This window comes from Salmo trutta, chromosome 30 (assembly GCF_901001165.1).
Source record: "Salmo trutta chromosome 30, fSalTru1.1, whole genome shotgun sequence".
Classification (NCBI taxonomy): domain Eukaryota; kingdom Metazoa; phylum Chordata; class Actinopteri; order Salmoniformes; family Salmonidae; genus Salmo; species Salmo trutta.
Window position 1 is genome coordinate 18,583,956 of NC_042986.1, and position 26,998 is coordinate 18,610,953.

The 26,998-nt window shown below is 45.6% G+C and overlaps 1 protein-coding gene across 7 annotated transcripts in view; it reads left to right on the forward strand.

The window, feature by feature from the left end:
* The window catches only part of LOC115168166 (histone deacetylase 7), a 76,222-nt gene that overhangs the window by 11,461 nt on the left and 37,763 nt on the right, over positions 1–26,998 (forward strand). For 4 of the 7 annotated variants that reach the window (XM_029723177.1, XM_029723179.1, XM_029723178.1 and 1 more), the window contains exon 3: positions 11,447–11,515. In XM_029723177.1, coding sequence (XP_029579037.1) covers positions 11,447–11,515 — 69 coding nt within the window. Of the gene's footprint in view, positions 1–2,524; positions 2,605–10,522; positions 10,895–11,446; positions 11,516–26,998 lie in introns of those variants that run through there. The other 3 variants (XM_029723184.1, XM_029723182.1, XM_029723181.1) reach the window with 3 other exon arrangements.

Genomic DNA, 26,998 nt, shown 5'->3' on the forward strand with positions numbered 1-26,998 from the left:
GCCTCCACTATTAAACGTCTAAACATCTACTGATCCCATTGTAGTATTCACTCTCCAACAAACTGTCCTGTACTCAAGTCCATTCTCCATATGTCTTTCTTTATGCTCTCTCTCTCTGCCATACTGTGAGTGTTATAACTATATGACTGCTGCCCTCTCTCTGCCATACTGTGAGTGTTATAACTATATGACTGCTGCCCTCTCTCTGCCATACTGTGAGTGTTATAACTATATGACTGCTCTCTCTCTCTCTCTGCCATACTGTGAGTGTTATACTGTAACTATATGACTGCAGCTCTCTCTCTCTCTCTGCCATACTGTGAGTGTTATATCTATATGACTGCTGCCCTCTCTCTGCCATACTGTGAGTGTTATATCTATATGACTGCTGCCCTCTCTCTGCCATACTGTGAGTGTTATATCTATATGACTGCTGCCCTCTCTCTGCCATACTGTGAGTGTTATATCTATATGACTGCTGCTCTCTCTCTCTCTCTCTCTCTCTGCCATACTGGGAGTGTTATAACTATATGACTGCTGCTCTCTCTGCCATACTGTGAGTGTTATAACTATATGACTGCTCTCTCTCTCTCTCTGCCATACTGTGAGTGTTATACTGTAACTATATGACTGCTGCTCTCTCTCTGCCATAAGGTGAGTGTTATAACTATATGAATGCAGCTTTCGCTCTCTGCCATACTGTGAGTGTTATAACTATATGAATGCAGCTCTCTCTCTCTGCCATACTGGGAGTGTTATAACTATATGACTGCTGCTCTCTCTGCCATACTGTGAGTGTTATAACTATATGACTGCTGTCTCTCTCTCTCTGCCATACTGTGAGTGTTATACTGTAACTATATGACTGCTGCTCTCTCTCTGCCATAAGGTGAGTGTTATAACTATATGAATGCAGCTCTCGCTCTCTGCCATACTGTGAGTGTTATATCTATATGACTGCTGCTCTCTCTCTGCCATACTGTGAGTGTTATAACTATATGACTGCAGCTCTCTCTCTCTCTCTCTGCCATACTTTGAGTGTTATATCTATATGACTGCTGCTCTCTCTCTGCCATACTGTGAGTGTTATACTGTAACTATATGACTTCAGCTCTCTCTCTCTGCCATACTTTGAGTGTTATATCTATATGACTGCAGCTCTCTCTCTCTGCCATACTGTGAGTGTTATACTGTAACTATATGACTTCAGCTCTCTCTCTCTCTCTGCTATACTGTGAGTGTTATGCTGTAACTATATGACTGCTGCTCTCTCTCTGCCATACTGTGAGTGTTATATCTATATGACTGCAGCTCTCTCTCTCTCTGCCATACTGTTAGTGTTATACTGTAACTATATGACTGTAGCTCTCTCTCTCTCTCTCTCTCTGCCATACTGTGAGTGTTGTAACTGTATGACTGCTGCTCTCTCTCTGCCATACTGTGAGTGTTATAACTGTATGACTGCTGCTCTCTCTCTGCCATACTGTGAGTGTTATACTGTAACTATATGACTGCAGCTCTCTCTCTCTGCCATACTGTGAGTGTTATACTGTAACTATATGGCTGCTGCTCTCTCTCTGCCATAATGTGAGTGTTATATCTACATGACTGCAGCTCTCTCTCTCTCTCTTCGCCATACTGTGAGTGTTATACTGTAACTATATGACTGCTGCTCTCTCTCTACCATACTTTGAGTGTTATATCTGTATGACTGCTGCTCTCTCTTTGCCCTACTGTGAGTGTTATAACTATATGACTGCTGCTCTCTCTCTGCCATACTGTGAGTGTTATAACTATATGACTGCTGCTCTCTCTCTGCCATACTGTGAGTGTTATAACTATATGACTGCTGCTCTCTCTCTGCCATACTGTGAGTGTTATATCTACATGACTGCAGCTCTCTCTCTCTTCGCCATACTGTGAGTGTTATAACTATATGACTGCACTCTCTCTCTCTCTCTCTGCCATACTGTGAGTGTTATACTGTAACTATATGACTGCTGCTCTCTCTACCATACTTTGAGTGTTATATCTGTATGACTGCTGCTCTCTCTCTGCCATACTGTGAGTGTTATAACTATATGACTGCTGCTCTCTCTCTGCCATATTGTGAGTGTTATAACTATATGACTGCTGCTCTCTCTACCATACTTTGAGTGTTATATCTGTATGACTGCTGCTCTCTCTCTGCCATACTGTGAGTGTTATAACTATATGACTGCTGCTCTCTCTCTGCCATACTGTGAGTGCTATATCTACATGACTGCAGCTCTCTCTCTCTCTTCGCCATACTGTGAGTTTTATAACTATGACTGCTGCTTCCATACCTCCTTATCCAGCATTTTTCACATTCCTTTTGGCTTCTTAAAGGGAAGGACCCTGTTGGCAAGCTGCGACCAGACATCCTCACATCAGACACATTGCTCACTCCTCCATTCTCCCTCCTTCACTCCCTCTTCTTTCTTCTCTCACACTGCAGTAATAAAGTATAAGCCTATCAGTTCACATATATGTAACTGGTTCATTCTCCCACAGCCTGGTGTTTCTGTGCCAGGATATTTACCAGGAGGCATTCTGCTTATATTCACTACACTGCTGCTACTGGTCAGTTAGACCGTTGTATATTGTCTTTCATAATTGGTGAAATATGAGTCTCCACAGATTTAAAATTATCTCATTTATATACACACAAGTAAATGCACAGTTCTGGATTTTTACAACTGCATACTGTCCACACATGTAGCTAACATAAAGCCCAAGAGCGCCTTGATCTAAACAGCCTCATGAGGTTTGATTCAGTGGAAAGGTTTTCAACAGCTGGCCCAATAACTGTAATCTAGTTATATCTATATTGAATTCAAACGCTCGTAATTACCAACTTTCCGTTTTAGGATGAGTTGGTGCCTTGGTTCTCTTTTAATCACAAAATGTAAGTGATTCATGGCAGGAAAACATATTTCACACAAATATGCGGTTTATAAATATAGATTAAAATGCGCAAATTGAATTTCTAAAAAGCTTTATTCAGTAAGAAACCCATTGGCAACCATGTCTATATTTTGATACAGCAATAATATAAAATGTGTACTATTTCTTAAACCATAGATGCTGAATTAGTGTGGATATTTCAGAAATTGTATCTTGAAAATTTGTTGGGTGGTGATGGAGTAGGCTGGCAGGGTGGTACATGCGCTGTGGTCTGCCTGATATTTTATACTCAACAACCACCACCGCTGTTGGCAACTTCTGGTCTCCTGGTTAGCCATTTCTCTTGTCATCTTGATCAGACATTATACTAGACATCGGGAAAAATACACACACACACTCCCTATTTGTGAGTGTGTGTGTGTGAGTGTGTGTTGTAGACAAGTGCGTAGAGTAGATGCATTGAGGTCAGGGCAGGCAGAGAGAGACAGTTGTTTCATATGACTGGATTGGCTGGCTGGCAGGCATTCTGGGGCCAAGGGGTTTCAATAACAGGGACAATGACAAAGACACACTTTGTTTGTGTTGTGTGTGCCTGATGGAACACTAGTGTACGTTTATGACGGTATACTACAGTATATGTGCTTGAAGCTGTATGACCAGTGCTGGGGAAGCTACACTGAAAATCTAGTTTACCAAGCTATCAAATCCTTCACACTGGAAGAAGTAAAGCTATACTAAAGCTACCCAAAAATATAGTTTACTAAATTAAAGTTACTTTGAAAAAGTAGTTCACTACATCCAATGATCGTATGTACATTTGAAATGTCATAGATTACAAATTGCCAGACAGATCACTTTCTGGTCATATGTTAACAAAATGTGTAATTTATCCTATTAAACACAAAAACAATGTTTCAAGTGAGAATTAGGCAGGTCTGATGCCGAAAATTAAACAACATTCTTGCCTACTTCACCCATATTTTATTTTGTTTTTGCCAAAAAAAGTCGTGTGTAGTTCCAGTAGTTAGCTACACCACTACATGGCAAGAAAGTAATTAACTACTGAAAACTCTACCTAGATTTGATTTTAGTTCAACTACCACCAAGCTACTGCAAAATGTAGTTAAATTGTAACGGCTGTCGTCGGGAATAGAGGACCAAAACGTAGCAGGAATGTGGATGCTCATCTTGTTATTTATTTTAAATCAAGAGAACACCAAAACGAAGAACGCACGACCAACAAAACAGTCTTGTCAGGCTCACACAGGCAAAACAAGAAACAATCTCCCACAAACACTTAACCAAACACATACCCATATATAGGACTCTCAATCAGAGGCAACTAGAAAACACCTGCCTCCAAATGAGAGTCCAACCCCAATAAACTAGACAAAGAAATACAAAAGACTAGAGACCACATAGAAATACAAACCTAGAACATAAACCCGGAAATAATAAATCAAACACCCTACTACATAAAACACCCCCCCGAACCACATAAACAAAATACCCTCTGCCACGTCCTGACCAAACTACAATAACAAATAACCCTTATACTGGTCAGGACGTGACATAAATGACCAGTTGAACTACATGTAGTTCACTACTCCCCAATACTGTGTACTACGTACACTTGTAGATGGAGGGGATTTTGGTTATTAAACTTGACATGGCCATCTGTCCTCTGCTCTGTACTGTACTGTTCTCTCTTTGACTTTAGAACATGTTCTCTGTACTGTACTGTTCTCTCTTTGACTTTAGAACATGTTCTCTGTACTGTACTGTTCTCTCTTTGACTTTAGAACATGTTCTCTGTACTGTACTGTTCTCTCTTTGACTTTAGAACATGTTCTCTGTACTGTACTGTTCTCTCTTTGACTTTAGACATGCTCTCTGTACTGTACTGTTCTCTCTTTGACTTTAGAACATGTTCTCTGTACTGTACTGTTCTCTCTTTGACTTTAGAACATGCTCTCTGTACTGTACTGTTCTCTCTTTGACTTTAGAACATGTTCTCTGTACTGTACTGTTCTCTCTTTGACTTTAGAACATGCTCTCTGTACTGTACTGTTCTCTCTTTGACTTTAGAACATGTTCTCTGTACTCTACTGTTCTCTCTTTGACTTTAGAACATGCTCTCTGTACTGTATGTCAGATTCCAGTGCCATTGTGTTCTTTTCAGTTGCTTTTGTTCAGTTATTGCATGGTTTTTATTCCAAAGCTCTTTCGACCCACACGATTGACTTTGACTTAAATGAACACATCAGGCATGTAATTATCAGAAAGTGCATTTCAGCAAAAAGACAGTTGACTGCTCTGTTGCTACCATTCTGAGAAGTAGGACTAACAAAGAAAATCTAATCGAGCTCATAAAGTTAGCTAGTTGAATCTACATTTGACCTTCTACAGCTTATTTCATTGAGGGACACTATTTACTGTGTGTGTGTTTGCGCGTATGTTTACGTGTGTGTGTGTGTGCATGCAAGCGTGCTCGTCTGACTGCCTGTTCAGAGATAATAGCCAGTACTGAGGGTTTAGGCTAAAGGCTGGGCACAGTGTTTACTCTAGCCTGTGTGCCGCATGGTGTCGCAGCGTGCCGCATGGTGTGGCAGCGTGCCGCATGGTGTGGCAGCGTGCCGCATGGTGTCCCAGCGTGCCGCATGGTGTCCCACTGTGCCGCATGGTGTCCCAGCGTGCCGCATGGTGCCCCAGCGTGCCGCATGGTGCCCCAGCGTGCCGCATGGTGCCCCAGCGTGCCGCATGGTGCCCCAGCGTGCCGCATGGTGTCCCAGCGTGCCGCAAGGTGTCCCACTGTGCCGCATGGTGTCCCAGTGTGCCGCATGGTGTCCCAGTGTGCCGCATGGTGTGCCGCATGGTGTCCCAGCGTGCCGCAAGGTGTTCCACTGTGCCGCATGGCGTGCCGCATGGTGTCGCAGCGTGCCGCATGCTGTCCCAGCGTGCCGCATGGTGTCCCAGCGTGCCGCAAGGTGTCCCAGCGTGCCGCATGGTGTCCCAGCGTGCCGCATGGTGTCCCACTGTGCCGCATGGTGTCCCACAGTGCCGCATGGTGTCCCAGTGTGCCGCATGTTGTCCCAGTGTGCCGCATAGTGTGCCGCATGGTGTCCCAGTGTGCCGCAAGGTGTCCCACTGTGCCGCATGGTGTGCCGCATGGTGTCCCAGAGTGCCGCATGGTGTCCCAGCGTGCCGCATGGTGTCGCAGCGTGCCACATGGTGTCCCAGCGTGCCGCAAGGTGTCCCACTGTGCCGCATGGTGTGCCGCATGGTGCCCCAGTGTGCCGCATGGTGCCCCAGCGTGCCGCATGATGCCCCAGCGTGCCGCATGGTGTCCCAGCGTGCCGCATGGTGTCCCAGCGTGCCGCAGCGTGCCGCATGGTGTCCCAGCGTGCCGCATGGTGTCCCAGCGTGCCGCAAGGTGTCCCACTGTACCGCAAGGTGTCCCACTGTACCGCATGGTGTCCCAGTGTGCCGCATGGTGTGCCGCATGGTGCCCCAGTGTGCCGCATGGTGCCCCAACGTGGAGCATGGTGTCCCAGCGTGGAGCATGGTGTCCCAGCAGGCCAGCTGAGCCCCGTTTATAACCCAAACAATGACTGTCTTCGTCTTGCCCTCCTCCTCCCTCCATCCCTGTCGCCGTCTGTCTGATGCCCTCCTCCCTCCATCCCTGTCGCCGTCTGTCTGATGCCCTCCTCCCTCCATCGCTGTCCCCGTCTGTCTGATGCCCTCCTCCCTCCATCCCTGTCGCCGTCTGTCTGATGCCCTCCTCCCGCCATCGTTGTCCCCGTCTGTCTGATGCCCTCCTCCCTCCATCGCTGTCCCCGTCTGTCTGATGCCCTCCTCCCTCCATCGCTGTCCCCGTCTGTCTGATGCCCTCCTCCCTCCATCGCTGTCCCCGTCTGTCTGATGCCCTCCTCCTTCCATCCCTGTCCCCGTCTGTCTGATGCCCTCCTCCCTCCATCCATTCTGACTATTCTCATGTAATTAAGAGGCATCCCAGGATCTTGCCGTTGAACATGGTTTAGGTTTTGACAGTACTCATCTTGCACTTTTTGGAAGTGTTGTCTTATTTTGTGTATTGATCCTGATTATAATATGTGTGTGAAACTGAGAGTCCTTGTCAATGTAATTGTGCAGGTGGGAGGCAACTACAGTTGAAGTTCGAAGTTTACATACACCTCAGCCAAATACATTTAAACTCAGTTTTTCACAGTTCCTGACATTTCATCCTGGTAAAAATTCCGTCTTAGGTCAGTTAGGATCACCACTTTATTTTAAGAATGTGAAATGTCAGAATAATAGTAGAGAGAATTATTTATTTCAGCTTTTATTTCTTTCATCACATTCCCAATGGGTCAGAAGTTTACATACACTCAAAGCACCCCCACAGCAGCAAAGCACCCCCACAACATGATGCTGCCACCCCCGTGCTTCATGGTTGGGATGGTGTTCGTCGGCTTGCAAGCTTCCCCCTTTTTCCTCCAAACATAATGATGGTCATTATGGCCAAACAGTTATATTTTTGTTTCATCAGACCAGAGGACATCTCTCCAAAAAGTACGATCTTTGTCCCCATGTGCAGTTGCAATCCGTAGTCTGGCTTTTTTATGGCGGTTTTGGAGCAGTGGCTTCTTCCTTGCTGAGCGGCCTTTCAGGTTATGTCCATATAGGACTCGTTTTACTGTGAATATAAATACTTTGTACCTGTTTCCTCCAGCATCTTCACAAGGTCCTTTGCTGTTGTTCTGGGATTGATTTGCACTTTTCGTACCAAAGTACGTTCATCTCTAGGAGACAGAACGAGTCTTCTTCCTGAGTGGTTGTAACGGTCGTCGTACGTAGTGGACCAAGGCGCAGCGGGTTGAGTGCTCATAGTGACTTTATTAGAACACGTAAACAAACAAAACAAGAAAACGATCGACCGAACAGTGTTGCAGGCTAACACACAGCAGTACTACAACAACTTCCCACAAAGGGACAGGTGAAACAGGGCTACCTAAGTATGACTCTCAATCAGCAACAACGATGTACAGCTGTTCCTGATTGAGAGCCATGCCAGGCAAAACAAAGAAATACACAACATCGAAAACCATAGAAATACAAAACAAGAACATTACCCAAAACCCCGGAACACATAAATCAAACACCCCTCTTACATAAATACATATCCCATTAAACCCCGAACCACATAAAACAAATACCCCCTGCCACATCCTGACCAAACTACAATAACCAATAACCCCTTATACTGGTCAGGACGTGACAGCGGTATGACGGCTGCGTGTTCCCTTGGTGTTTATACTTGCGTACAATTGTTTGTACAGATGAACGTGGTACCTTCAGGCGTTTGGAAATTGTTCCCAAGGATGAACCAGACTTGTAGAGGTCTACCATTTTTTTCTGAGGTCTTGGCTGATTTCTTTTGATTTTCCCATGATGTCAAGCAAAGAGGCACTGAGTTTGAAGGTAGGCCTTGAAATACATCCACAGGTACACCTCCAATTGACTCAAATTATGTCAATTAGCCTATCAGAAGCTTCTAAAGCCATGACATAATTTTCTGGAATTTTCCAAGATTTTTAAAGGCACAGTCAACTTAGTGTATGTAAACTTCTGACCCACTGGAATTGTGATACAGTGAATTATAAGTTAAATAATCTGTCTGTAAACAATTGTTGGAAAAATTACTTGTGTCATGCACAAAGTAGATGTCCTAACCGACTTGCCAAAATATAGTTTGTTAACAAGAAATGTGGTTGAAAAACAAGTTTTAATGACTCTAACGTAAGTGTATGTAAACTTCTGACTTCAACTGTACATACATGTAATACACAGCTGACCACATCCTGTACATATAGAACGAACATAGAGGCCTCTTCCCCTCACATTAACTGACATCTGAACGCAGTAAATATTCTTTAAAAATACATTGCAGCATGTTTTAACTGGGCCCTCTGTATGTCCAGCCTCTGTTTAAACATTTTGGATACATTTGATTGAATTATATTCTTAGAAATTCTTAGTGTCTTACAGTCACTCTAAAAGAGTGTTTGTATGCATCAAGCCTCTGACACAGCATAATATGGGTAAAATAAAACAGTTTAACATCAGTCTAAACCAGAGCAACAGATTGGTCACTGCTGCCTGTCTTTTCCATTTGGGTGTTACAGTGCAGTGTGGCTCACATAGGCCAGCGCCTTGCCAGTGCGCCTAAACTTCTGCCTGTGTTTGTGATCATGTGTGTGTGCCTCCCTGTGGGCTGCTAGCCTGCTGTGCCGTTTCACTGTCACACACACTGTGGTCTTGTTATTTTCAGCTCATACCGGACATGATTCAGACTGGGGAATTGTGTAATTGACAAGACAAACCACACACACATGCACACACTCATAAACACCCACACTTTGGGAGGATTTCTGGTAAGGGTGCTGGGCTCCCCCTGTGCATACGCATGTGAAGGCGAGTATAACCCACAGCACAGCCTGCATTAGGTTTCGTTCTTGGTGTGCATAAACAGTTTGTTTTACTGTTGAGCTTGAAAACTGCATCACAGAGGTTGAGTGGAAATAAAAGCAGTGCTCAAGCCGGGGAAAACAGCCTTTGAACGATGTACTAAAGTCTTTATCATAGATCACTTTCTGTCATTTCCTGTCCTCAAAACACACACAGCACACGCAGGTGATGCTCAACTCCCACCTCAAACCCTCATATTGTGTTATTTGCTCTTCTGCAAAAGATGTACACATGTAGGATCTGTTTTTGAGTTAGTTTGCTACAGCAGGAAATGTGCATTATTATGTGGATTATAATTAATATACATTTTTGTAGGGGTTCATTACAGTTTTCGTAAGGGAAAATCAAGTCTGAAATTTCAACGTGGAAATGACAAACTTCAGAAGCCTTTTTAAACCTCAAATACACTACAAGTAAAAAATGTCCTGCATTGCAAGAAAGTTCTCCTGCAACAGGGTGATCAAATTCCTACATCTGTAGACAACTGTGTCATTCGGATGTTTTAATCCAAACATCACTGTTAAACTGTTACTGTTAAACAAAGCATCAGGGTCACAGGAAGAGTTAGTGGGAAGTGACAGATAAAGTTATGTGCATGGGTTACCTTGTCCAACAGACAGACAGGAAGCCCTATTTAGATCACACCATTTCCTAAGAGCTACTGTACGCATTCATAAAGACATTTCATAGAATTTGTCTGTGAAATTGAAGATGCCCAGATAAAGCTGAGAAATTACATTTGAACTTTCATCTTTTCTCAGAGTTCCATATTTCTCTGCTCTAACCATACATTTTTTTTACATTTTGAGACAATAACTACTAGAGCACTTGTAAACTATATCATACTGTTAGGTTTACTTGATTGATGTTTACATGAAAATACTACATCGAGAAACATATTGGAACTGAGAATATTTATTATTACACAAGTTATTACATGTTTATAATAGCCTTGTCCAAAAAGTACGAGTAGAGGACTCTTGTAACATAGTTATTCTCTTGCAGTAAACAGTGGTTGCCATGTCAGCAGGTGGAGCTGTAGAAGCCATCTGACAAAAACTGTGAACAAAGTTTCAGACGGTAAAAAGTCTAGTGTTCGGATTGGCTACAGAGTGTACCAATAGGAAGCTCCTATGCTGAAACAATGGCAGAGAGAAGTAGTGTGATGTCAACGCTATTTTTGGTGCTACCCGCCTAGATTTCTATTTTCGTCTTCTTCAGGGGCTGGACTTACCAAGTTGCTTGCGACAAACTCTTTCTTTCTCACTCTCTTGTACTACTGACGATTCTCATCCTTTGACCCTGGTCCCGTTCCCTGTAAGTCCTTTCACAAACAGCCTAGGCTTCACAGGACGAATCATATCATTATCTTTTTTGTTGTTGTTGGAGGAGTAGCCTGTTTAGAATGTGGAGTTATTTTGTGACTTATTCTAACAAGGTAACACCTTTTCTTTCATGTCCATAACTTTGCGAGCTGTCAGATAATTGTTGGGTGTTATATTGCAGCAGTTGAGTACCCTATATACCTGGGAATGTATCATATTGGTTATGTTTCTGTGCACAGCAGTCAGGTCTGTTATTCTAGAAATAGGTTGGCAACGTTTTGAAACGAGTCAATTTAATTGGGGCTACAATCCACCTCTCCTCACGGGGCCGTGTTGTAAATGTAGGCGTATTATTTGTCTCCCTTCTCGTTCCCATGGCATCCCCTCCGAGCAGACGTTCAGGCCGGGGCAACAGGGTTTCTCCGAGTGACAAAATGAATTCCGTTGTTGAATTGTTACAATAAAGTTCGTGATCGTGAAGCGATACTTTTGTCGGAAACAAAGTGTGTTCTTACTTTTTCTGAAAGCTGTGGAAGGTCCTTTTGTTTTACACTCTCTTCACACACTCTTCATACATGTGTTTGAAGTTATCTATCACGAAGATAACATTGATAATTCATTGCTCTGATGATTGTGAATAATAAACTTTCTCTCCCGGTCTGCAGATGCAATCACGGCGTCGGGACCTACCCTAGACAAAGACCAACGGGACAGCGTTTTCTCCACAGTGGCAGGTAGGGCCCCTAAATGTGTCACTTGAGCCGTGAAATAACAACGTAACAACTCATTGCTGCATATCACCTCACGGTCTTCAGAATAGGCCTGGCCTACATATATATATATATATATATATATATATATATATATATATATATATATATATATATATATATATATATATATTTCAGAATGAGACAATTTTTAGATGGGCTACATCTGTTTGCATATCACCAACCCACCCACTATTCAAGGTTCTTTGAACAGGTCAGAACAGTTATGCAGTTGAAACGTTCAGATCTAGCCTATTCTGTATGTCTGTAACAATCTATGCACTGACAAATATGGAAATATCTTGGAGAAAACATCGTTCTGGGTTGAGCGCTGCTAATGATGACGAGCATGTCATATTTCATGATCTGCCAGAGGAAGTAAAGTATTTTCACTTTAAACACATGATTCTCTAGATATATTAACTTTCAGAGCATCACACCACAACACTACAGTAGGGTAGGGGAACCTATGTTCTTATGTTCTCACACTACAAAGTACTCCCGGAATGACAAACACAGTACATATGAATAAGTAAAACATGTACTGTGTTTGTTGTTGTTTTGAATCGGATGGGGATGAATCCTGTTTGAACTATCAATCAGTGTTCATTGTAAAGGCTGACATGCTTATTACGTGTGTGGAATAGTTTGCGCTGATGGCTACAGTCTGAGTGTATGTATTAGCTCTGACTGCTAGCTCTTGCTGTGCCAGGCTTATGTTCCATCCTTCCAAACGAGTCCGATTTCCTTAGAAAAACAGAGTGAGGTCATGGCCGAGGCTGCAGTGTCCAGTTTCACGTGTGTCCGTCCAGGCCAACTGACACGACCCTTCTCCTCTGTGTCCCTCTAATCTGTCGTTATTCACCAGAGGGCTGTGCGTCTCATTCTCCGCTAGCTGCTGCTGTTGCTCTGATGAGACGCACAACAAGCCCCCTTAATTGAAGATAAACCAATGAGGTGATTAAAACTAGGCTGTGGTCCGTCACAGCGCTGTGCTGTGGTTGTTTCTCAGATCCTCCTGTTGTGATTCTGCTGCCACATGCCAGAGGAAATATACTGTGTCTGTGATGTGTTATGTGCCCAGGCGGTAGTTTATCATTCCATAGCAAGAAGCTCAATATCAGTTGAAGATATTTTCTAGCCGTTTGGATTTGGATCATGCCAGCCTATTCAGAGTCTGGAACCGAGTACGTGTCTGTGGTTTGGTGTTTGTCTGGACGAGGTATTTGTTACTTGTGAAACCACATAGTGAAGGGTTGTGATACGGAGAGTGAAGAGGATGAGAACTCACAAACCCTCAAAAAATCTAGTCTTCCATTTCCCTTAACATACCAGGGAAGGAGGAAAACAGAGATAACAATAGCAAGATTGTTTTGCAAGGAGCTGCAGTAAAGATCACGTTTCCTGTTTCTGGCTGAAACCCAGGTCAGCTGACTCCCTCCTTCCCTCCCGTTGCTGTCTTGAGAGAAAAAGCCGAGGGTTCAATTGAACTTTTAGTCAGGGAGGCAGAGACTTTTAGTCCTGTATTAGTCATATATACAACTCAACTGAAGTTGGATAGATTGGTCGTTTACTGTCCTTTAGATCCATGAAATCATTTGATACAGGTAGAGTTTCATATTCCTTGTGGTGACAGACCTTGTTATCTGTGGAACCAAACATTGTTGAATGTGAAATGTGAGTCTGGATCCCTGAGGCGGGCCTGTAAATTATGTCCCTAGTCATGCTGTCCAGGAATTGGTTTAGTAACGGCAGCATATACATATAGCATTTACCTCTCAGGCCAGTTGGACATGTTAAAAAGTTACCAAGTCACCTTAAGCAAACTCCCAGATCTAGTGTGTCAATGGCCTGATGCTCTACTAATGGTCTCATGGTCTACCTGTGTTAACTCTAAATGCCAGGAATCAAGAAAATACATCTACTTATAGCTCTGAGGTTTGCTTACTGGATTTGGAGATGGACACGTTTCTGGTCTCCGATAACGACTGTGGGTTTTGCAGTTATGTATTCAGTGTGTGTGCGTGCGTGTGTGTGTGTGTGTACATGCGTGTGTGTGTTACCAAGAATTTTAATGTCCTCTTCTGTTGTTGTTCATTCAGTCAGAAAAGTGTGACTCTGCATATTCATGGTATTCCCAGAACAGTTGTTAAAGTTTAAAAGTCTCAGAGTTTGCGATAGGGAGAGGGATAGAAAGAAAACATGATAACTGCAGAGGGACACAGGGACTTCAACTTGGCGAGAGACAAGAGAGATGTACGGATGTCAGAAAGATGTCATTATCTGCATTTTTGTGTGCACTCATATGCCGTTTACCTTAACCACTGAATTATACTGTAGCCTCTCCTCTTCTCTCAGAGAGCAGTAAATGTAGCAGCAACTCTCCTCTTTCCTTTCTGTCTCTGCCAAGCTGGCCTGGCCATGAATGTTCTGTTTTCATAGTACCTTAGGGTTAGCAATCCAGGGGCCTTTCTTCTCTCCTCTCGTCCCGCTCTCCCCACCCAGGAGCCAGACCAGGGTTCACTACACAACGTCCCCATACTGCTGACCTCTGGGTCAAAAGGCGGAACTTTCGTTTACCTGTCTGTTCTGCTCTCAGGGTAATACAGGAAATTGTGTTTCACTTTGTAGTCATGGTTATATAGTACAGGTTGCTCCTCCATGGTTCAGTGCAACAGGCTTGTTGAGAGAGCGCTATGTAGTCCTTTACTGGGTGCATCCTCTTCTTAAATAACATGACATAGAATGAAACCGCAATAATTGATGCATGAAAGACAAGTGCAACCTTTCCTATCACACCATGTAGCCTAAAGCACATCAACACTTGACGCGACTCGACTGGCTGTCCGTAACAATGTTTGTTTTAGTTTCTTGCTAAGAGATGGTGTGGTGATACGGTGGTGGCATGGCTGAGACAGGTGTGTGTTGTTGTGAGGGTTGTTGATGTGGGTGTGTTGACGTATGTTGGGCTGGTGTGATGAGGGGGCCATGCCGAGTCTCTTTGAGAGAGTTGCTGTGTTGAGTGTCTTATCTCACTGGGGCTGTGGGGAATGTGTTTGATGTTTGAGGTGGATGGAGGGGTGGAAACACACACACACACACACACACACACACACACACACACACACACACACACACACACACACACTGGCTTTAAGGGAGTGACTAACCGAATAGCCTCACCACACAGCAAACAGGGGACGTCCTGAGGACATTCAGCGACGTTCCCTTTAGGTCCCACAATTCTATCCTCCTGATTCCTGCTTACAAGCATAAATTAAAGCATGAAGCACCAGTGACTCGGTCTATAAAAAAGTGGTCAGGTGAAGCAGATGCTAAACTACAGGACTGTTTTGCTATCACAGACTGGAACATGTTCTGGGATTCTTCCGATGGCATTGAGGAGTACACAACATCAGTCACTGGCTTTATCAATAAGTGCATTGAGGATGTCGTCCCCACAGTGACTGTACGTACATACCCAAACCAGAAGCCATGGATTACAGGTAACATTCGCACTGAGCTAAAGGGTAGAAGTGCGGGACTCTAACCCGGAAGCTTATAAGAAATCCCACTATGCCCTCCGACGAACCATCAAACAGGCCAAGCGTCAATACAGGGCTAAGATTGAATCGTACTACACCGGCTCCGACGCTCGTCTTATGTGTCAGGGCTTGCAAACTATTACAGACTCCAAAGGGAAGCACAGCTGCGAGTTGCCCAGTGACACGAGCCTACCAGACGAGCTAAATCACTTCTATGCTCGCTTCGAGGCAAGCAACACGGAGGCATGCATGAGAGCATCAGCTGTTCCGGACGACTGTGTGATCACGCTCTCCGTAGCAGACGTGAGTAAGATCTTTAAACAGGTCAACATTCACAAGGCTGCGGGGCCAGACGGATTACCAGAACGTGTGCTCCAGGCATGTCTGTGTGTGGATGTCCCTAGCACTGTCTGTGTGTGGATGTCCCTAGCACTGTCTGTGTGTGGATGTCCCTAGCACTGTCTGTGTGTGGATGTCCCTAGCACTGTCTGTGTGTGGATGTCCCTAGCACTGTCTGTGTGTGGATGTCCCTAGCACTGTCTGTGTGTGGATGTCCCTAGCACTGTCTGTGTGTGGATGTCCCTAGTACTGTCTGTGTGTGGATGTCCTAGCACTGTCTGTGTGTGGAGTCCCTAGCACTGTCTGTGTGTGGATGTCCCTAGCACTGTCTGTGTGTGGATGTCCCTAGCACTGTCTGTGTGTGGATGTCCCTAGTACTGTCTGTGTGTGGATGTCCCTAGCACTGTCTGTGTGTGGATGTCCCTAGCACTGTCTGTGTGTGGATGTCCCTAGCACTGTCTGTGTGTGGATGTCCCTAGTACTGTCTGTGTGTGGATGTCCCTAGTACTGTCTGTGTGTGGATGTCCCTAGCACTGTCTGTGTGTGGATGTCCCTAGCACTGTCTGTGTGTGGATGTCCCTAGCACTGTCTGTGTGTGGATGTCCCTAGCACTGTCTGTGTGTGGATGTCCCTAGCACTGTCTGTGTGTGGATGTCCCTAGCACTGTCTGTGTGTGGATGTCCCTAGCACTGTCTGTGTGTGGATGTCCCTAGCACTGTCTGTGTGTGGATGTCCCTAGCACTGTCTGTGTGTGGATGTCCCTAGCACTGTCTGTGTGTGGATGTCCCTAGCACTGTCTGTGTGTGGATGTCCCTAGCACTGTCTGTGTGTGGATGTCCCTAGCACTGTCTGTGTGTGGATGTCCCTAGCACTGTCTGTGTGTGGATGTCCCTAGCACTGTCTGTGTGTGGATGTCCCTAGCACTGTCTGTGTGTGGATGTCCCTAGCACTGTCTGTGTGTGGATGTCCCTAGCACTGTCTGTGTGTGGATGTCCCTAGCACTGTCTGTGTGTGGATGTCCCTAGCACTGTCTGTGTGTGGATGTCCCTAGCACTGTCTGTGTGTGGATGTCCCTAGCACTGTCTGTGTGTGGATGTCCCTAGTACTGTCTGTGTGTGGATGTCCCTAGCACTGTCTGTGTGTGGATGTCCCTAGCACTGTCTGTGTGTGGATGTCCCTAGCACTGTCTGTGTGTGGATGTCCCTAGCACTGTCTGTGTGTGGATGTCCCTAGCACTGTCTGTGTGTGGATGTCCCTAGTACTGTCTGTGTGTGGATGTCCCTAGCACTGTCTGTGTGTGGATGTCCCTAGCACTGTCTGTGTGTGATGTCCTAGCCCTAGTCACTGTCTGTGTGTGGAGTGTCCTAGCACTGTCTGTGTGTGGAATGTCCCTAGCACTGTCTGTGTGTGGATGTCCCAGCACTGTCTGTGTGTGGATGTCCCTAGCACTGTCTGTGTGTGATGTCCCCTAGCACTGTCTGGTGTGTGGATTGTCCCTAGCACTGTCTGTGTGTGGATGTCCCTAGTACTGTCTGTGTGTGGATGTCCCTAGCACTGTCTGTGTGTGGATGTCCCTAGTACTGTCTGTGTGTGGATGTCCCTAGTACTGTCTGTGTGTGGATGTCCCTAGCACTGTCTGTGTGTGGATGTCCCTAGCACTGTCTGTGTGTGGATGTCCCTAGTACTGTCTGTGTGTGGATGTCCCTAGTACTGTCTGTGTGTGGATGTCCCTAGCACTGTCTGTGTGTGGCTTTGTCCCTCGCACTGTCTGTGTGTGGATGTCCCTAGCACTGTCTGTGTGTGGATGTCCCTAGCACTGTCTGTGTGTGGATGTCCCTAGCACTGTCTGTGTGTGGATGTCCCTAGCACTGTCTGTGTGTGGATGTCCCTAGCACTGTCTGTGTGTGGATGTCCCTAGCACTGTCTGTGTGTGGATGTCCCTAGCACTGTCTGTGTGTGGATGTCCCTAGCACTGTCTGTGTGTGGATGTCCCTAGCACTGTCAGTGTGTGGATGTCCCTAGTACTGTCTGTGTGTGGATGTCCCTAGCACTGTCTGTGTGTGGATGTCCCTAGCACTGTCTGTGTGTGGATGTCCCTAGCACTGTCTGTGTGTGGATGTCCCTAGCATTGCCAAAAGACAAAGTGCTGTGAGTATACCGGTGGTTCACCAATCAGGGCCTTGTGGACCTCATGCCCTAGGTAGAGGGGGGGAACTGTTTATTTCAGCTCATCAGGTGACGTCCCCGGGACAAACAGGGAACTAGACAAAAACCAACAGAGGACCATGACACAACGTCCCAAGAATGTCCTAAAAATGTCCTTGGGACAAACCGGGAACTAGACAAAGTCTCCAGAGGACCATGGCACAACATCCTAAAAATGTCCTTGGGGATGTCCCTGGGACAAATGGGGAACTAGACAAAACCTCCAGGGGGACCAAGGCACAACATCCCAAGAAAGTCCTAAAAATGTCCTCGGGACCAACCGGGAACTAGAAAAAACCTCCAGTGGACCATGACACAATGTCCTGATGACTTTAGGCGACCATTTCTTGGCGTCCTAATGACTCATTACTGTTTGCAGGGCAGCTGCTTCTGAAGCAGAGGGTCTGAAAGGCGCTGACAGCTGTGGATTCCTTCAGACCCTCAAAAAGAAGGGGAAAAAGAGGGGTTGAGTAAAACAGAGGGAGAGAGAGAAGAAGAGAGAGAGAGAGATCTAACTGAGAGAAAGACAGAGAGAGAAGGGGATGTAGAAGTACTGACAGATCAGGGTATATGGGATTGCGGTCGACAGGCACTATAATTGGAGATCCTGGGTTGCACAAGGTTGATTTAGCAACGGTTAAGAGAAAAACACTATCATTGTTTAAAGGCCCAGTGCAGGCAAAAACATGATTTGCCTATGTTTTCAACACTGAGGTTGGAATATTACTGTAATGTGAACATTATGACAATGCCTTTTTAGTGTAAGAGCTGTTTGAAAAGTAGTGCTGAGAGATTAGTGCGTTTTGATGTCGGTTCAGTTTCGGGTTGAATTATTAAAAAAGAATCACGGTTTTTCGATTTTGGTTTTGATTATTTGGTTTGAATGCTGTAACAACACAGAATAAAACAATGAATAAAAGTCCTGTGATGGTAGTGACTGTCCATTAATGATTATTAACTTATTAACCGTCATTTATTCACATTACTTTACTTTAATAAAATATTGAAGTTGTTGTATACATTACATTTGTTTTATTTGATGAATGTATTATTTAATTTCAAGTCATCTCATCACTATAGACCTGCTGCCTATGCTGTCTGACAAAATCACTATTTTAGTAGTTCTTCAAAGTAAGTAAGGCATACTTTTATGACTGCTGAATACTAACTATCAATTACTTACATCCTGTATTTTCAGGTAGAGATACCTCGCGATACAACAGCTGCTCTCTACAGTGCATTCGGAAATTATTCAGACCCCTTCCCTTTTCCCATATTCAGACCCCTTCCCAATCCACACACAATAGCACATAATGACAAAGCAAAAACAGGTTTTTAGACATTTTTGCACATTTATAAAAAATACAAATTGAAATATCGCATTTAAATAATTATTCAAACCCTCTACTCAGTACTTTGTTGAAGCGCCTTTGGCAGTGATTACAGCATCAAGTCTTCTTGGGTATGACACTACAAGCTTGGCACAACTGTATTTGGGAAGCTTCTCCCATTCTTCTCTGCAGATCCTCTCAAGCTCTGTCAGGTTGGATGGGGAGCGTCGCTGCACAGCTATTTTCAGGTCTCTCCAGAGATGTTCGATCGGGTTCAAGTCCGGGCTCTGACTGGCCCACTCAAGGACATTTTCATCAAGGATCTCTCTGAACTTTGCTCCGTTCATCTCTCCCTCGATCCTGACTAGTCTCCCAGTCCCTGCCGCTGAAAAACATCCCCACAGCATGACGCTGCCACCACCCAACTTCACTGTAGTGATAGTGCCAGGATTCCTCCAGTCGTGACGCTTTGCATTCAGGCAAAATAGTTATATCTTGGTTTCATCAGACCAGAGAATCTTGTTTTTTCATGGTCAGAGTCCTTTAGGTGCCTTTTACTGAGGAGTGGCTTCTGTGTGGCCACTCCACCATAAAGGCCTGATTGGTGGAGTTCTGCAGATTGTTGTCCTTCTGGAAGGTTCTCCCATCTCCACAGCGGAACTCTGGAGCTCTGTCAGAGTGACCATCGGGTTCTTGGTCACCTCCCTGACCAAAGCCCTTCTCTCCCAATTGCTCAGTTTGGCTGGGCGACCAGCTCTGAAGAGTCTTGGTGGTTCCAAACTTCTTCCATTTAAGAATGATGGAGGCCACTCTGTTCTTGGACCTTCAATGCTGCAGACATTTGTTGGTACCCTTCCCCAGATTGGAGAGACACAATCCTGTCTCGGAGCTCTACGGGCAATTCCTTCGACCTCATGGCTTGGTTTTTGCTCTGACGTTCACTGTCAACTGTGGGACCTTATATAGACAGGTGTGTGTCTTTCCAAATCATGTCCAATCAATTGAATTTACTACAGGTGTACTCCAATCAAGTTGTAGAAACATCTCAAAGATGATCAATGTAAACGGGATGCACCTGAGCTCAATTTCTAGTCTCATAGCAAAGGCTCTGAATACATATGTAAATAAGGTATTTTCTTAAAAACATTTGCAAAAATTTGTAAAAACCTGTTTTCGCTTTGTCATTATGGGGTAGTGTGTGTACATTAAGTACTTTAAAAAAAAATCTATTTTAGAATAAGGCTGTAACGTAATAAAATGTGGAAAAAGGGAAGGGGTCTGAATACTTTCCGAATGCACTGTATATCAATCAATCAACTGTATTTATAAAGCCCTTTTTACATCAGCAGATGTCACAAAGTGCTTTACAGAAACCCAGCCTAAAACCCCCAAACAGCAAGCAATGCAGATGTAGAAGCACGTTGGCTAGGAAAAACTCCCAAGAAAGACAGGAACTTAGGAAGAAACTTAGAGAGGAACCAGGCTCTGAGGGGTGGCCAATCCTCTTCTGTCTGTACCGGGTGGAGATTATAAGAGTACATGGCCATTTGAGGCCAGATTGTTCTTCAATATGTTCAAACGTTCATAGATGACCAGCAGGGTCAAATTATAATCAGTGGTTGTAGAGGGTGCAACAGGTCAGTACCTCAGGAGTAAATGTCAGTTGGCTTTTCATAGCCGAGCATTCAGAGGTCGAGACAGCAGGTGCGGTAGAGAGAGAAAGTCAAAAACAGCAGGTCCGGTACAAGGTAGCACGTCTGGTGAACAGGTTAGGGTTCCCTAGCCACAGACAGAACAGTTGAAACTGGAGCAGCAGCATGACCAGGTGGACTGGGGACAGCCAGGAATCATCAGGCTAGGTAGTCCTGAGGCATGATCCTAGGGCTCAGGTCCTCCGGGAGGGGGGAGAGAGAGAGAATTAGAGGGAGCATACTTAAATTCACACAGGACACCAGATAAGACAGGAGAATTACACCAGATATAAAAGACTGACCCTAGCCCCCCGACACATAGACTATTGCAGCATAGATACTGGAGACTGAGACAGGGGTTGGTCGAGGGACACTGTGGCCCCGTCCGATGATACCCCCGGACAGGGCCAACCAGATAGGTTATAACCCCCACCCACTTTGCCAAAGCACAGCCCCCACACCACTCGAGGGATATCAACAGACCCCCAACTTACTACCCTGAGACAAGGCTGAGTATAGCCCACGAAGATCTCCTCCACCACACGAGCCCGATCGTGCATTCTTTGTCTCTTCCGTAGCAGGTGTAAAAGAAACACAGACCTTACAAGTAGATGCGCAATGGATTATGGTCATTGTAGTTAATTACCACTTTTTATGCGCTATAAACTATTTAGAATATCGGTCTGTTGGAAGCTACAACTCCTTACTACATTGCACACTTCAGGCTGGATCTGATTTATCTCCGAAGAAGCTGTGCATTTAGCACACCAAAAACATTTAATTCAAATAATTGAACCAACGTCAGTCAGTTAGTTGTTTAAAAACTGAAAAATAACAGACATTTCGGTTAATCGCTCAGCACTATTGAAAAGACAGCCTGAAATGTCAGCCTGCTTTGGTGGGATGGAGTTTTGGCCTGCCTGATGACATCACCAGGTGGTAAATTAGTTAATAGACCAATAAGAAGGAGTTCCAAACCTCTCTGCCAATAACAGCTAGTTTTCTGTTTTCCCCTTCCAACTCAGACCACTCCCAGACAGTCTGAGCAAAATTCTTGCTTGAGAAATGTCTCTTTGCTAAGAAGCTATTTTTGTTTATTTTTGACCATGTTAGTTAAAAACGTAATTCTTACCCAGATATTATTTGATATTGAGATCAAAATGACTGCATTGGTAACAACAAAATACTTGCCCCATTCAGTTTTCTAGGAGTCAATGACCTGGTTTTTACTATCAATCCCTTACTAATCTTTCCATCTCTCCTCTCTCTGTTGCTGTTGGTTAGTTTGATGTCCTCAGGGCCTATGGAGTGAGAGTTAGTGAGAGTTAGACATTAATCAACTCAGTTGAATGGCTAGCAGCTCCCCTGCAGCCATTTACTGGCAGGGCTATGGGCTGGAGAGGGGGAGAGGGAGGAGGAGAGAGAGGGGAGAGGGGGGAGGAGAGGAGGGGAGAGGGGGGAGGAGGGGAGAGGGGAGAGGGGGGAGGAGAGGAGGGGAGGGGGGAGGAGAGAAGGGGAGAGGGGGGAGGAGAGGAGGGGAGGGGGGAGGAGAGAGGAGAGGGGGAGGGGGGGAGAGGGAAGGGGAGGAGAGGGGGAGAGGGGAGGGGGGAGGAGAGAGGAGAGAGGAGAGGGGGGAGGAGAGAGAGGGGAGAGGGGAGGGGGGAGGAGAGGAGGGGGGGAGGGGGGGAGAGGGAAGGGGAGGAGAGGGGAAGGGGGGAGGGGAGGGGGGAGGAGAGAGGAGAGGGGGAGGCGGGGAGAGGGAAGGGGAGGAGAGGGGAGGGGGGAGGAGAGAGGAGAGAGGAGAGGGGGAGAGGGGGGAGGAGAGAGAGGAGAGAGGGGAGGGGGGAGGAGAGGAGGGGGGGGGGAGAGGGAAGGGGAGGAGAGGGGAGGGGAGGGGGGAGAGGGAAGGGGGGGAGAGGGAAGGGGAGGAGAGGGGGGGAGGGGAGGGGGGGAGAGGGAAGGGGGGAGAGGGGAGGAGAGGAGAGAGGAGAGGAGACTCCTGCTGGGTCCTAGTCTTTCAGCTCAAATTGAATATGAGGAAGAAAATATAACTTGGTCTTGAATAGCTTGGTCTTGACATTACTGAGCTAGCAGCACATGAATTTGACTGAGCCTGTCTGAATAGTTGTAGAGCTATAGCTCTACACTCATGGTTTATTAGTAGAGACATCTGGTGTACATTCTGTTTACTACTGTTCATCTCAGAACAGTAGTAAAGTGTATATTTAGCATATGTTCTATATTTGATCTGGCGTGTGTATTTGTGTTAATTTGGCCACTGTGAGCTTGGCTTTGGTTATAGCTTTACGGTTCATAAATACCATCTCATCAGAAGTGGCTCGGAAGAAAGCTAAACTCTGCAAACAGGAAGTGTCTCTTTCTCTCTCATTGTTGTGTTTTTATAAACTGTGCTTCCTTTTGCCTGCCGTGGTTACTATGGTTACACCAGCCCCCTGATCTCTAGTGGTGTTATGGGATGGCCCAGGGCAAAGCAGAGCTAGGCCATGTCTGTCTGTGAGAGCTGAGACTGAATACGGCCAGTAAGAGCGAGAGAAGAAGAAGGAGTTAAAAGAGGATGTGGTCTGTTCAAAGATGAGTAAAGAGGGGGGTAGCACTTCTGACTAATTATAGCTCACATACAGAAGAAGCACTGCTGTGTGTGTTTTCATATCTTTCAGATAGTTTTTGAAGCGTGGTTGGCTTGTTGTTTTGGGCCTGTTTCTGTCCGTGTCTCTGTCCATCTTTCTGTCCCTGCCCATGTCCCTGTCTCTCTGTCCCTGTCTCTCTGTCCCTGTCCATGTCTCTGTCCCTCTCTGCCCATGTCTCTGTCTCTCTGTTCCTGTCTCTCTGTCCTTGCCCATGTCTCTGTCTCTCTGTCCCTGCCCATGTCTCTGTCCCTGTCTCTGCCCATGTCTCTGTCCCTGTCCCTGCCCATGTCTCTGTCCCTGTCTCTGCCCATGTCTCTGTCCCTGCCCATGTCTCTGTCCCTGTCTCTGCCCATGTCTCTGTCCCTAACCATGTCTCTGTCCCTGTCTCTCTGTCCCTGTCTCCCTGTCCGTGGCTGGAACCTGAGTTCTAATCACTAGGGCTTCCTTGCCTGAGCAGGAAACCAAACAATAGACTACTTTAAAAAATGATCTCAGGAGGGCAGCTTGTGGGGAGAGCTGTGTGTGTGTGTGTGACTAATTAAAATGTCTGAAAGCTCTCCTGGTGTTGATTAAAGCTCTCTGCATTCTCCCTGCTCTCTGGGGCTCGTATTTGCGCTGCTCCTTCCACAAAACAAAAAGAGAGAGAGACAGACAGACAGAGAGAGAGAGAGAGAGAAATTGAGTGAACAGAGGAACTGGAGAACTGCAAAAGGACTCAGACACTTAGATGGGCCACTTTAAGATCGTAGAAGGAGATTTGAGAAGGACCCTGTTCTTAGAGCTTTTGCTCACTTTTTTTTATGCTAACCAATCTCACCCAATTCATTCCAGTAGTATTCCAATCACCCATGTTACGGTAATGGAATCTTTCTAATGTTCCGTAGTAACATATACCAAATGGAGAGACGTCACAGTGAGGCCTTGGTAATACATCTCACGTTGTGTTGTTTTATCTCAGCACCCCCTGACCCCACAAAAGGAAACCTGAGGTGTTTTGGAAACTCAGGTCAGGACAGTGGAAACTTTAGCCTGGACAGAATGCATAATACATAAACCTCTGCTCCACTGTCAATCCACTGGCCCTCAAAGAAAGACGTAGTGACACACACAAATGCCAAGTTATCTTTACTCATTGTGTATCTATTCCTTGTTAATATTTGTATATTATTTCGAAAGAATTTCATAAAAAATTCTCTGCATTGTTGGGACGGGCCGTGAGAAAGCATTTCACTGATAGTCTACACCTGTTTATGAAACGTGACAAATAACATTTGATTTGAATACACCGTCTATGACTAACAAGATGTACTTGGCTTAGCTGAGGAGTTACAGAGATAGTCTCTGTTTTTATTCAGTATTTAAACGGGTCCCTGTATTTCCTTGGAGCAGTCAGCCACTGTGGACAGGTCCACTTCACTGTGAGCATGTTATACAAGCTGTCCTGTGGGCACAACTTTTCCATGCTGATCTCTCTCTCTCTCTCTCTCTCTCTCTCTCTGAGCTGCTTCAATCAGATTCCACTCAGAGAGAGAGAGCAGTCTATCTACTCTCCTATACTAATTCATCAACTGTATAAGTTATTATACATGAACCTTGGACCTTTTTCAGTAAGTCTAGGCTTGATGATGTGACGCTGTATTTGGAGTGCTATAAGTAGTTACTTCCACTTGAGAGGACTAGGCCCTGGGAAAGCAGGTCTGACTGACTGACTTGAGAGGACTAGGCCCTGGGAAAGCAGGTCTGACTGACTGAGGAATTGAAGACTAGTGAAGGAGATAAGGAAGCACATGATATTGAACCAGCACCATGGAAGGAGGAAGATCTCATCAAGTCCTCTGGCACGTCATTATGGTCGGCTTCAATTAGGCAACACGCGCATACACACTGAGGCACACACATGCAGGCACAAACGCGCGCACACACACACACACAGAGAGGTAGGTTTTAGGTAATTTCCATAATGATGAGGGCTGGAAGCAGACCTTCCATTGGTAGTCCATAGATAGCTCTCTGGCACATCTGTCCTCCCACACAAACAAATGAGCTGGCTGGATAGGATCACATCACACTATACCAGTCACACGCCACACACACACACAAACATGTGCGCACACATGCCAGCCTGAGATAAACCATTCACAGAAAGGGCCACATATAATGTCTCTGTTATTACACAGCTGGTTATTTTGGGCTTGTTTATATTGTTTTTCTATGGGAACATGTTATTTCACAGTACATACAGTACTTATCTCTGGTGCTTTATCAATCTGAAGTTGTTTCTCTTGGTTCTGGATCAAACCATATCACAAAAGTCAACTTTTCATTTTGACCCCAGTGTTTGTTGGATTTGAATTCCATGAAAACACAACTCCTATCTTTATATTAGCAACATTCTACTCAATGATTTTCCAAGCTCCCTATGTGCTCACATTGTTTTGGTATGTTCTACAAGCCTGTATTAGTGAGAGGTTGATAGATACGCTGGGCCATGATTAACATTCATGCTGTAATTCCAGACATATTTACCCAGCAGAGGAAGTCTACATACTGCTACTCTGCTCTGCTGTTCTGCTCTCTGTCAACCTTTGTCTTATCTTACCTGTTTCTCTGTCTCTGTCTGTCCTACTGCTGCTACAGCTCATAGAGATGGGAGGGGAGGAGAGGCGAAGAGAGAGAGAGGCGAAGATAATGGAGGAGAGGGGAAGAGAATGGAGGAGAGGGGAAGAGAATGGAGGAGAGGGGAAGAGAATGGAGGAGAGGGGAAGAGAATGGAGGAGAGGGGAATAGAATGAAGGAGAGGGGAAGAGAATGAAGGAGAGGGGAATAGAATGGAGGAGAGGGGAATAGAATGGAGGAGAGGGGAATAGAATGGAGGAGAGGGGAAGAGAATGGAGGAGAGGGGAAGAGAATGGAGGAGAGGGGAAGAGAATGGAGGAGAGGGGAAGAGAATGGAGGAGAGGGGAATAGAATGGAGGAGAGGGGAATAGAATGGAGGAGAGGGGAATAGAATGGAGGAGAGGGGAATAGAATGGAGGAGAGGGGAAGAGAATGGAGGAGAGGGGAATAGAATGGAGGAGAGGGGAAGAGAATGGAGGAGAGGGGAAGAGAATGGAGGAGAGGGGAGAGAGAGAATGGAGGAGAGGGGAAGAGAGAGAATGGAGGAGAGGGGAATAGAATGGAGGAGAGGGGAAGAGAATGGAGGAGAGGGGAAGAGAATGGAGGAGAGGGGAAGAGAATGGAGGAGAGGGGAAGAGAATGGAGGAGAGGGGAATAGAATGGAGGAGAGGGGAAGAGAATGGAGGAGAGGGGAATAGAATGGAGGAGAGGGGAAGAGAATGGAGGAGAGGGGAAGAGAATGGAGGAGAGGGGAAGAGAATGGAGGAGAGGGGAAGAGAATGGAGGAGAGGGGAAGAGAATGGAGGAGAGGGGAATAGAATGGAGGAGAGGGGAATAGAATGGAGGAGAGGGGAATAGAATGGAGGAGAGGGGAAGAGAATGGAGGAGAGGGGAAGAGAGAGAGAGGTGAAGAGAATGGAGGAGAGGGGAAGAGAATGAAGGAGAGGGGAATAGAATGGAGGAGAGGGGAATAGAATGGAGGAGAGGGGAATAGAATGGAGGAGAGGGGAAGAGAATGGAGGAGAGGGGAATAGAATGGAGGAGAGGGGAATAGAATGGAGGAGAGGGGAAT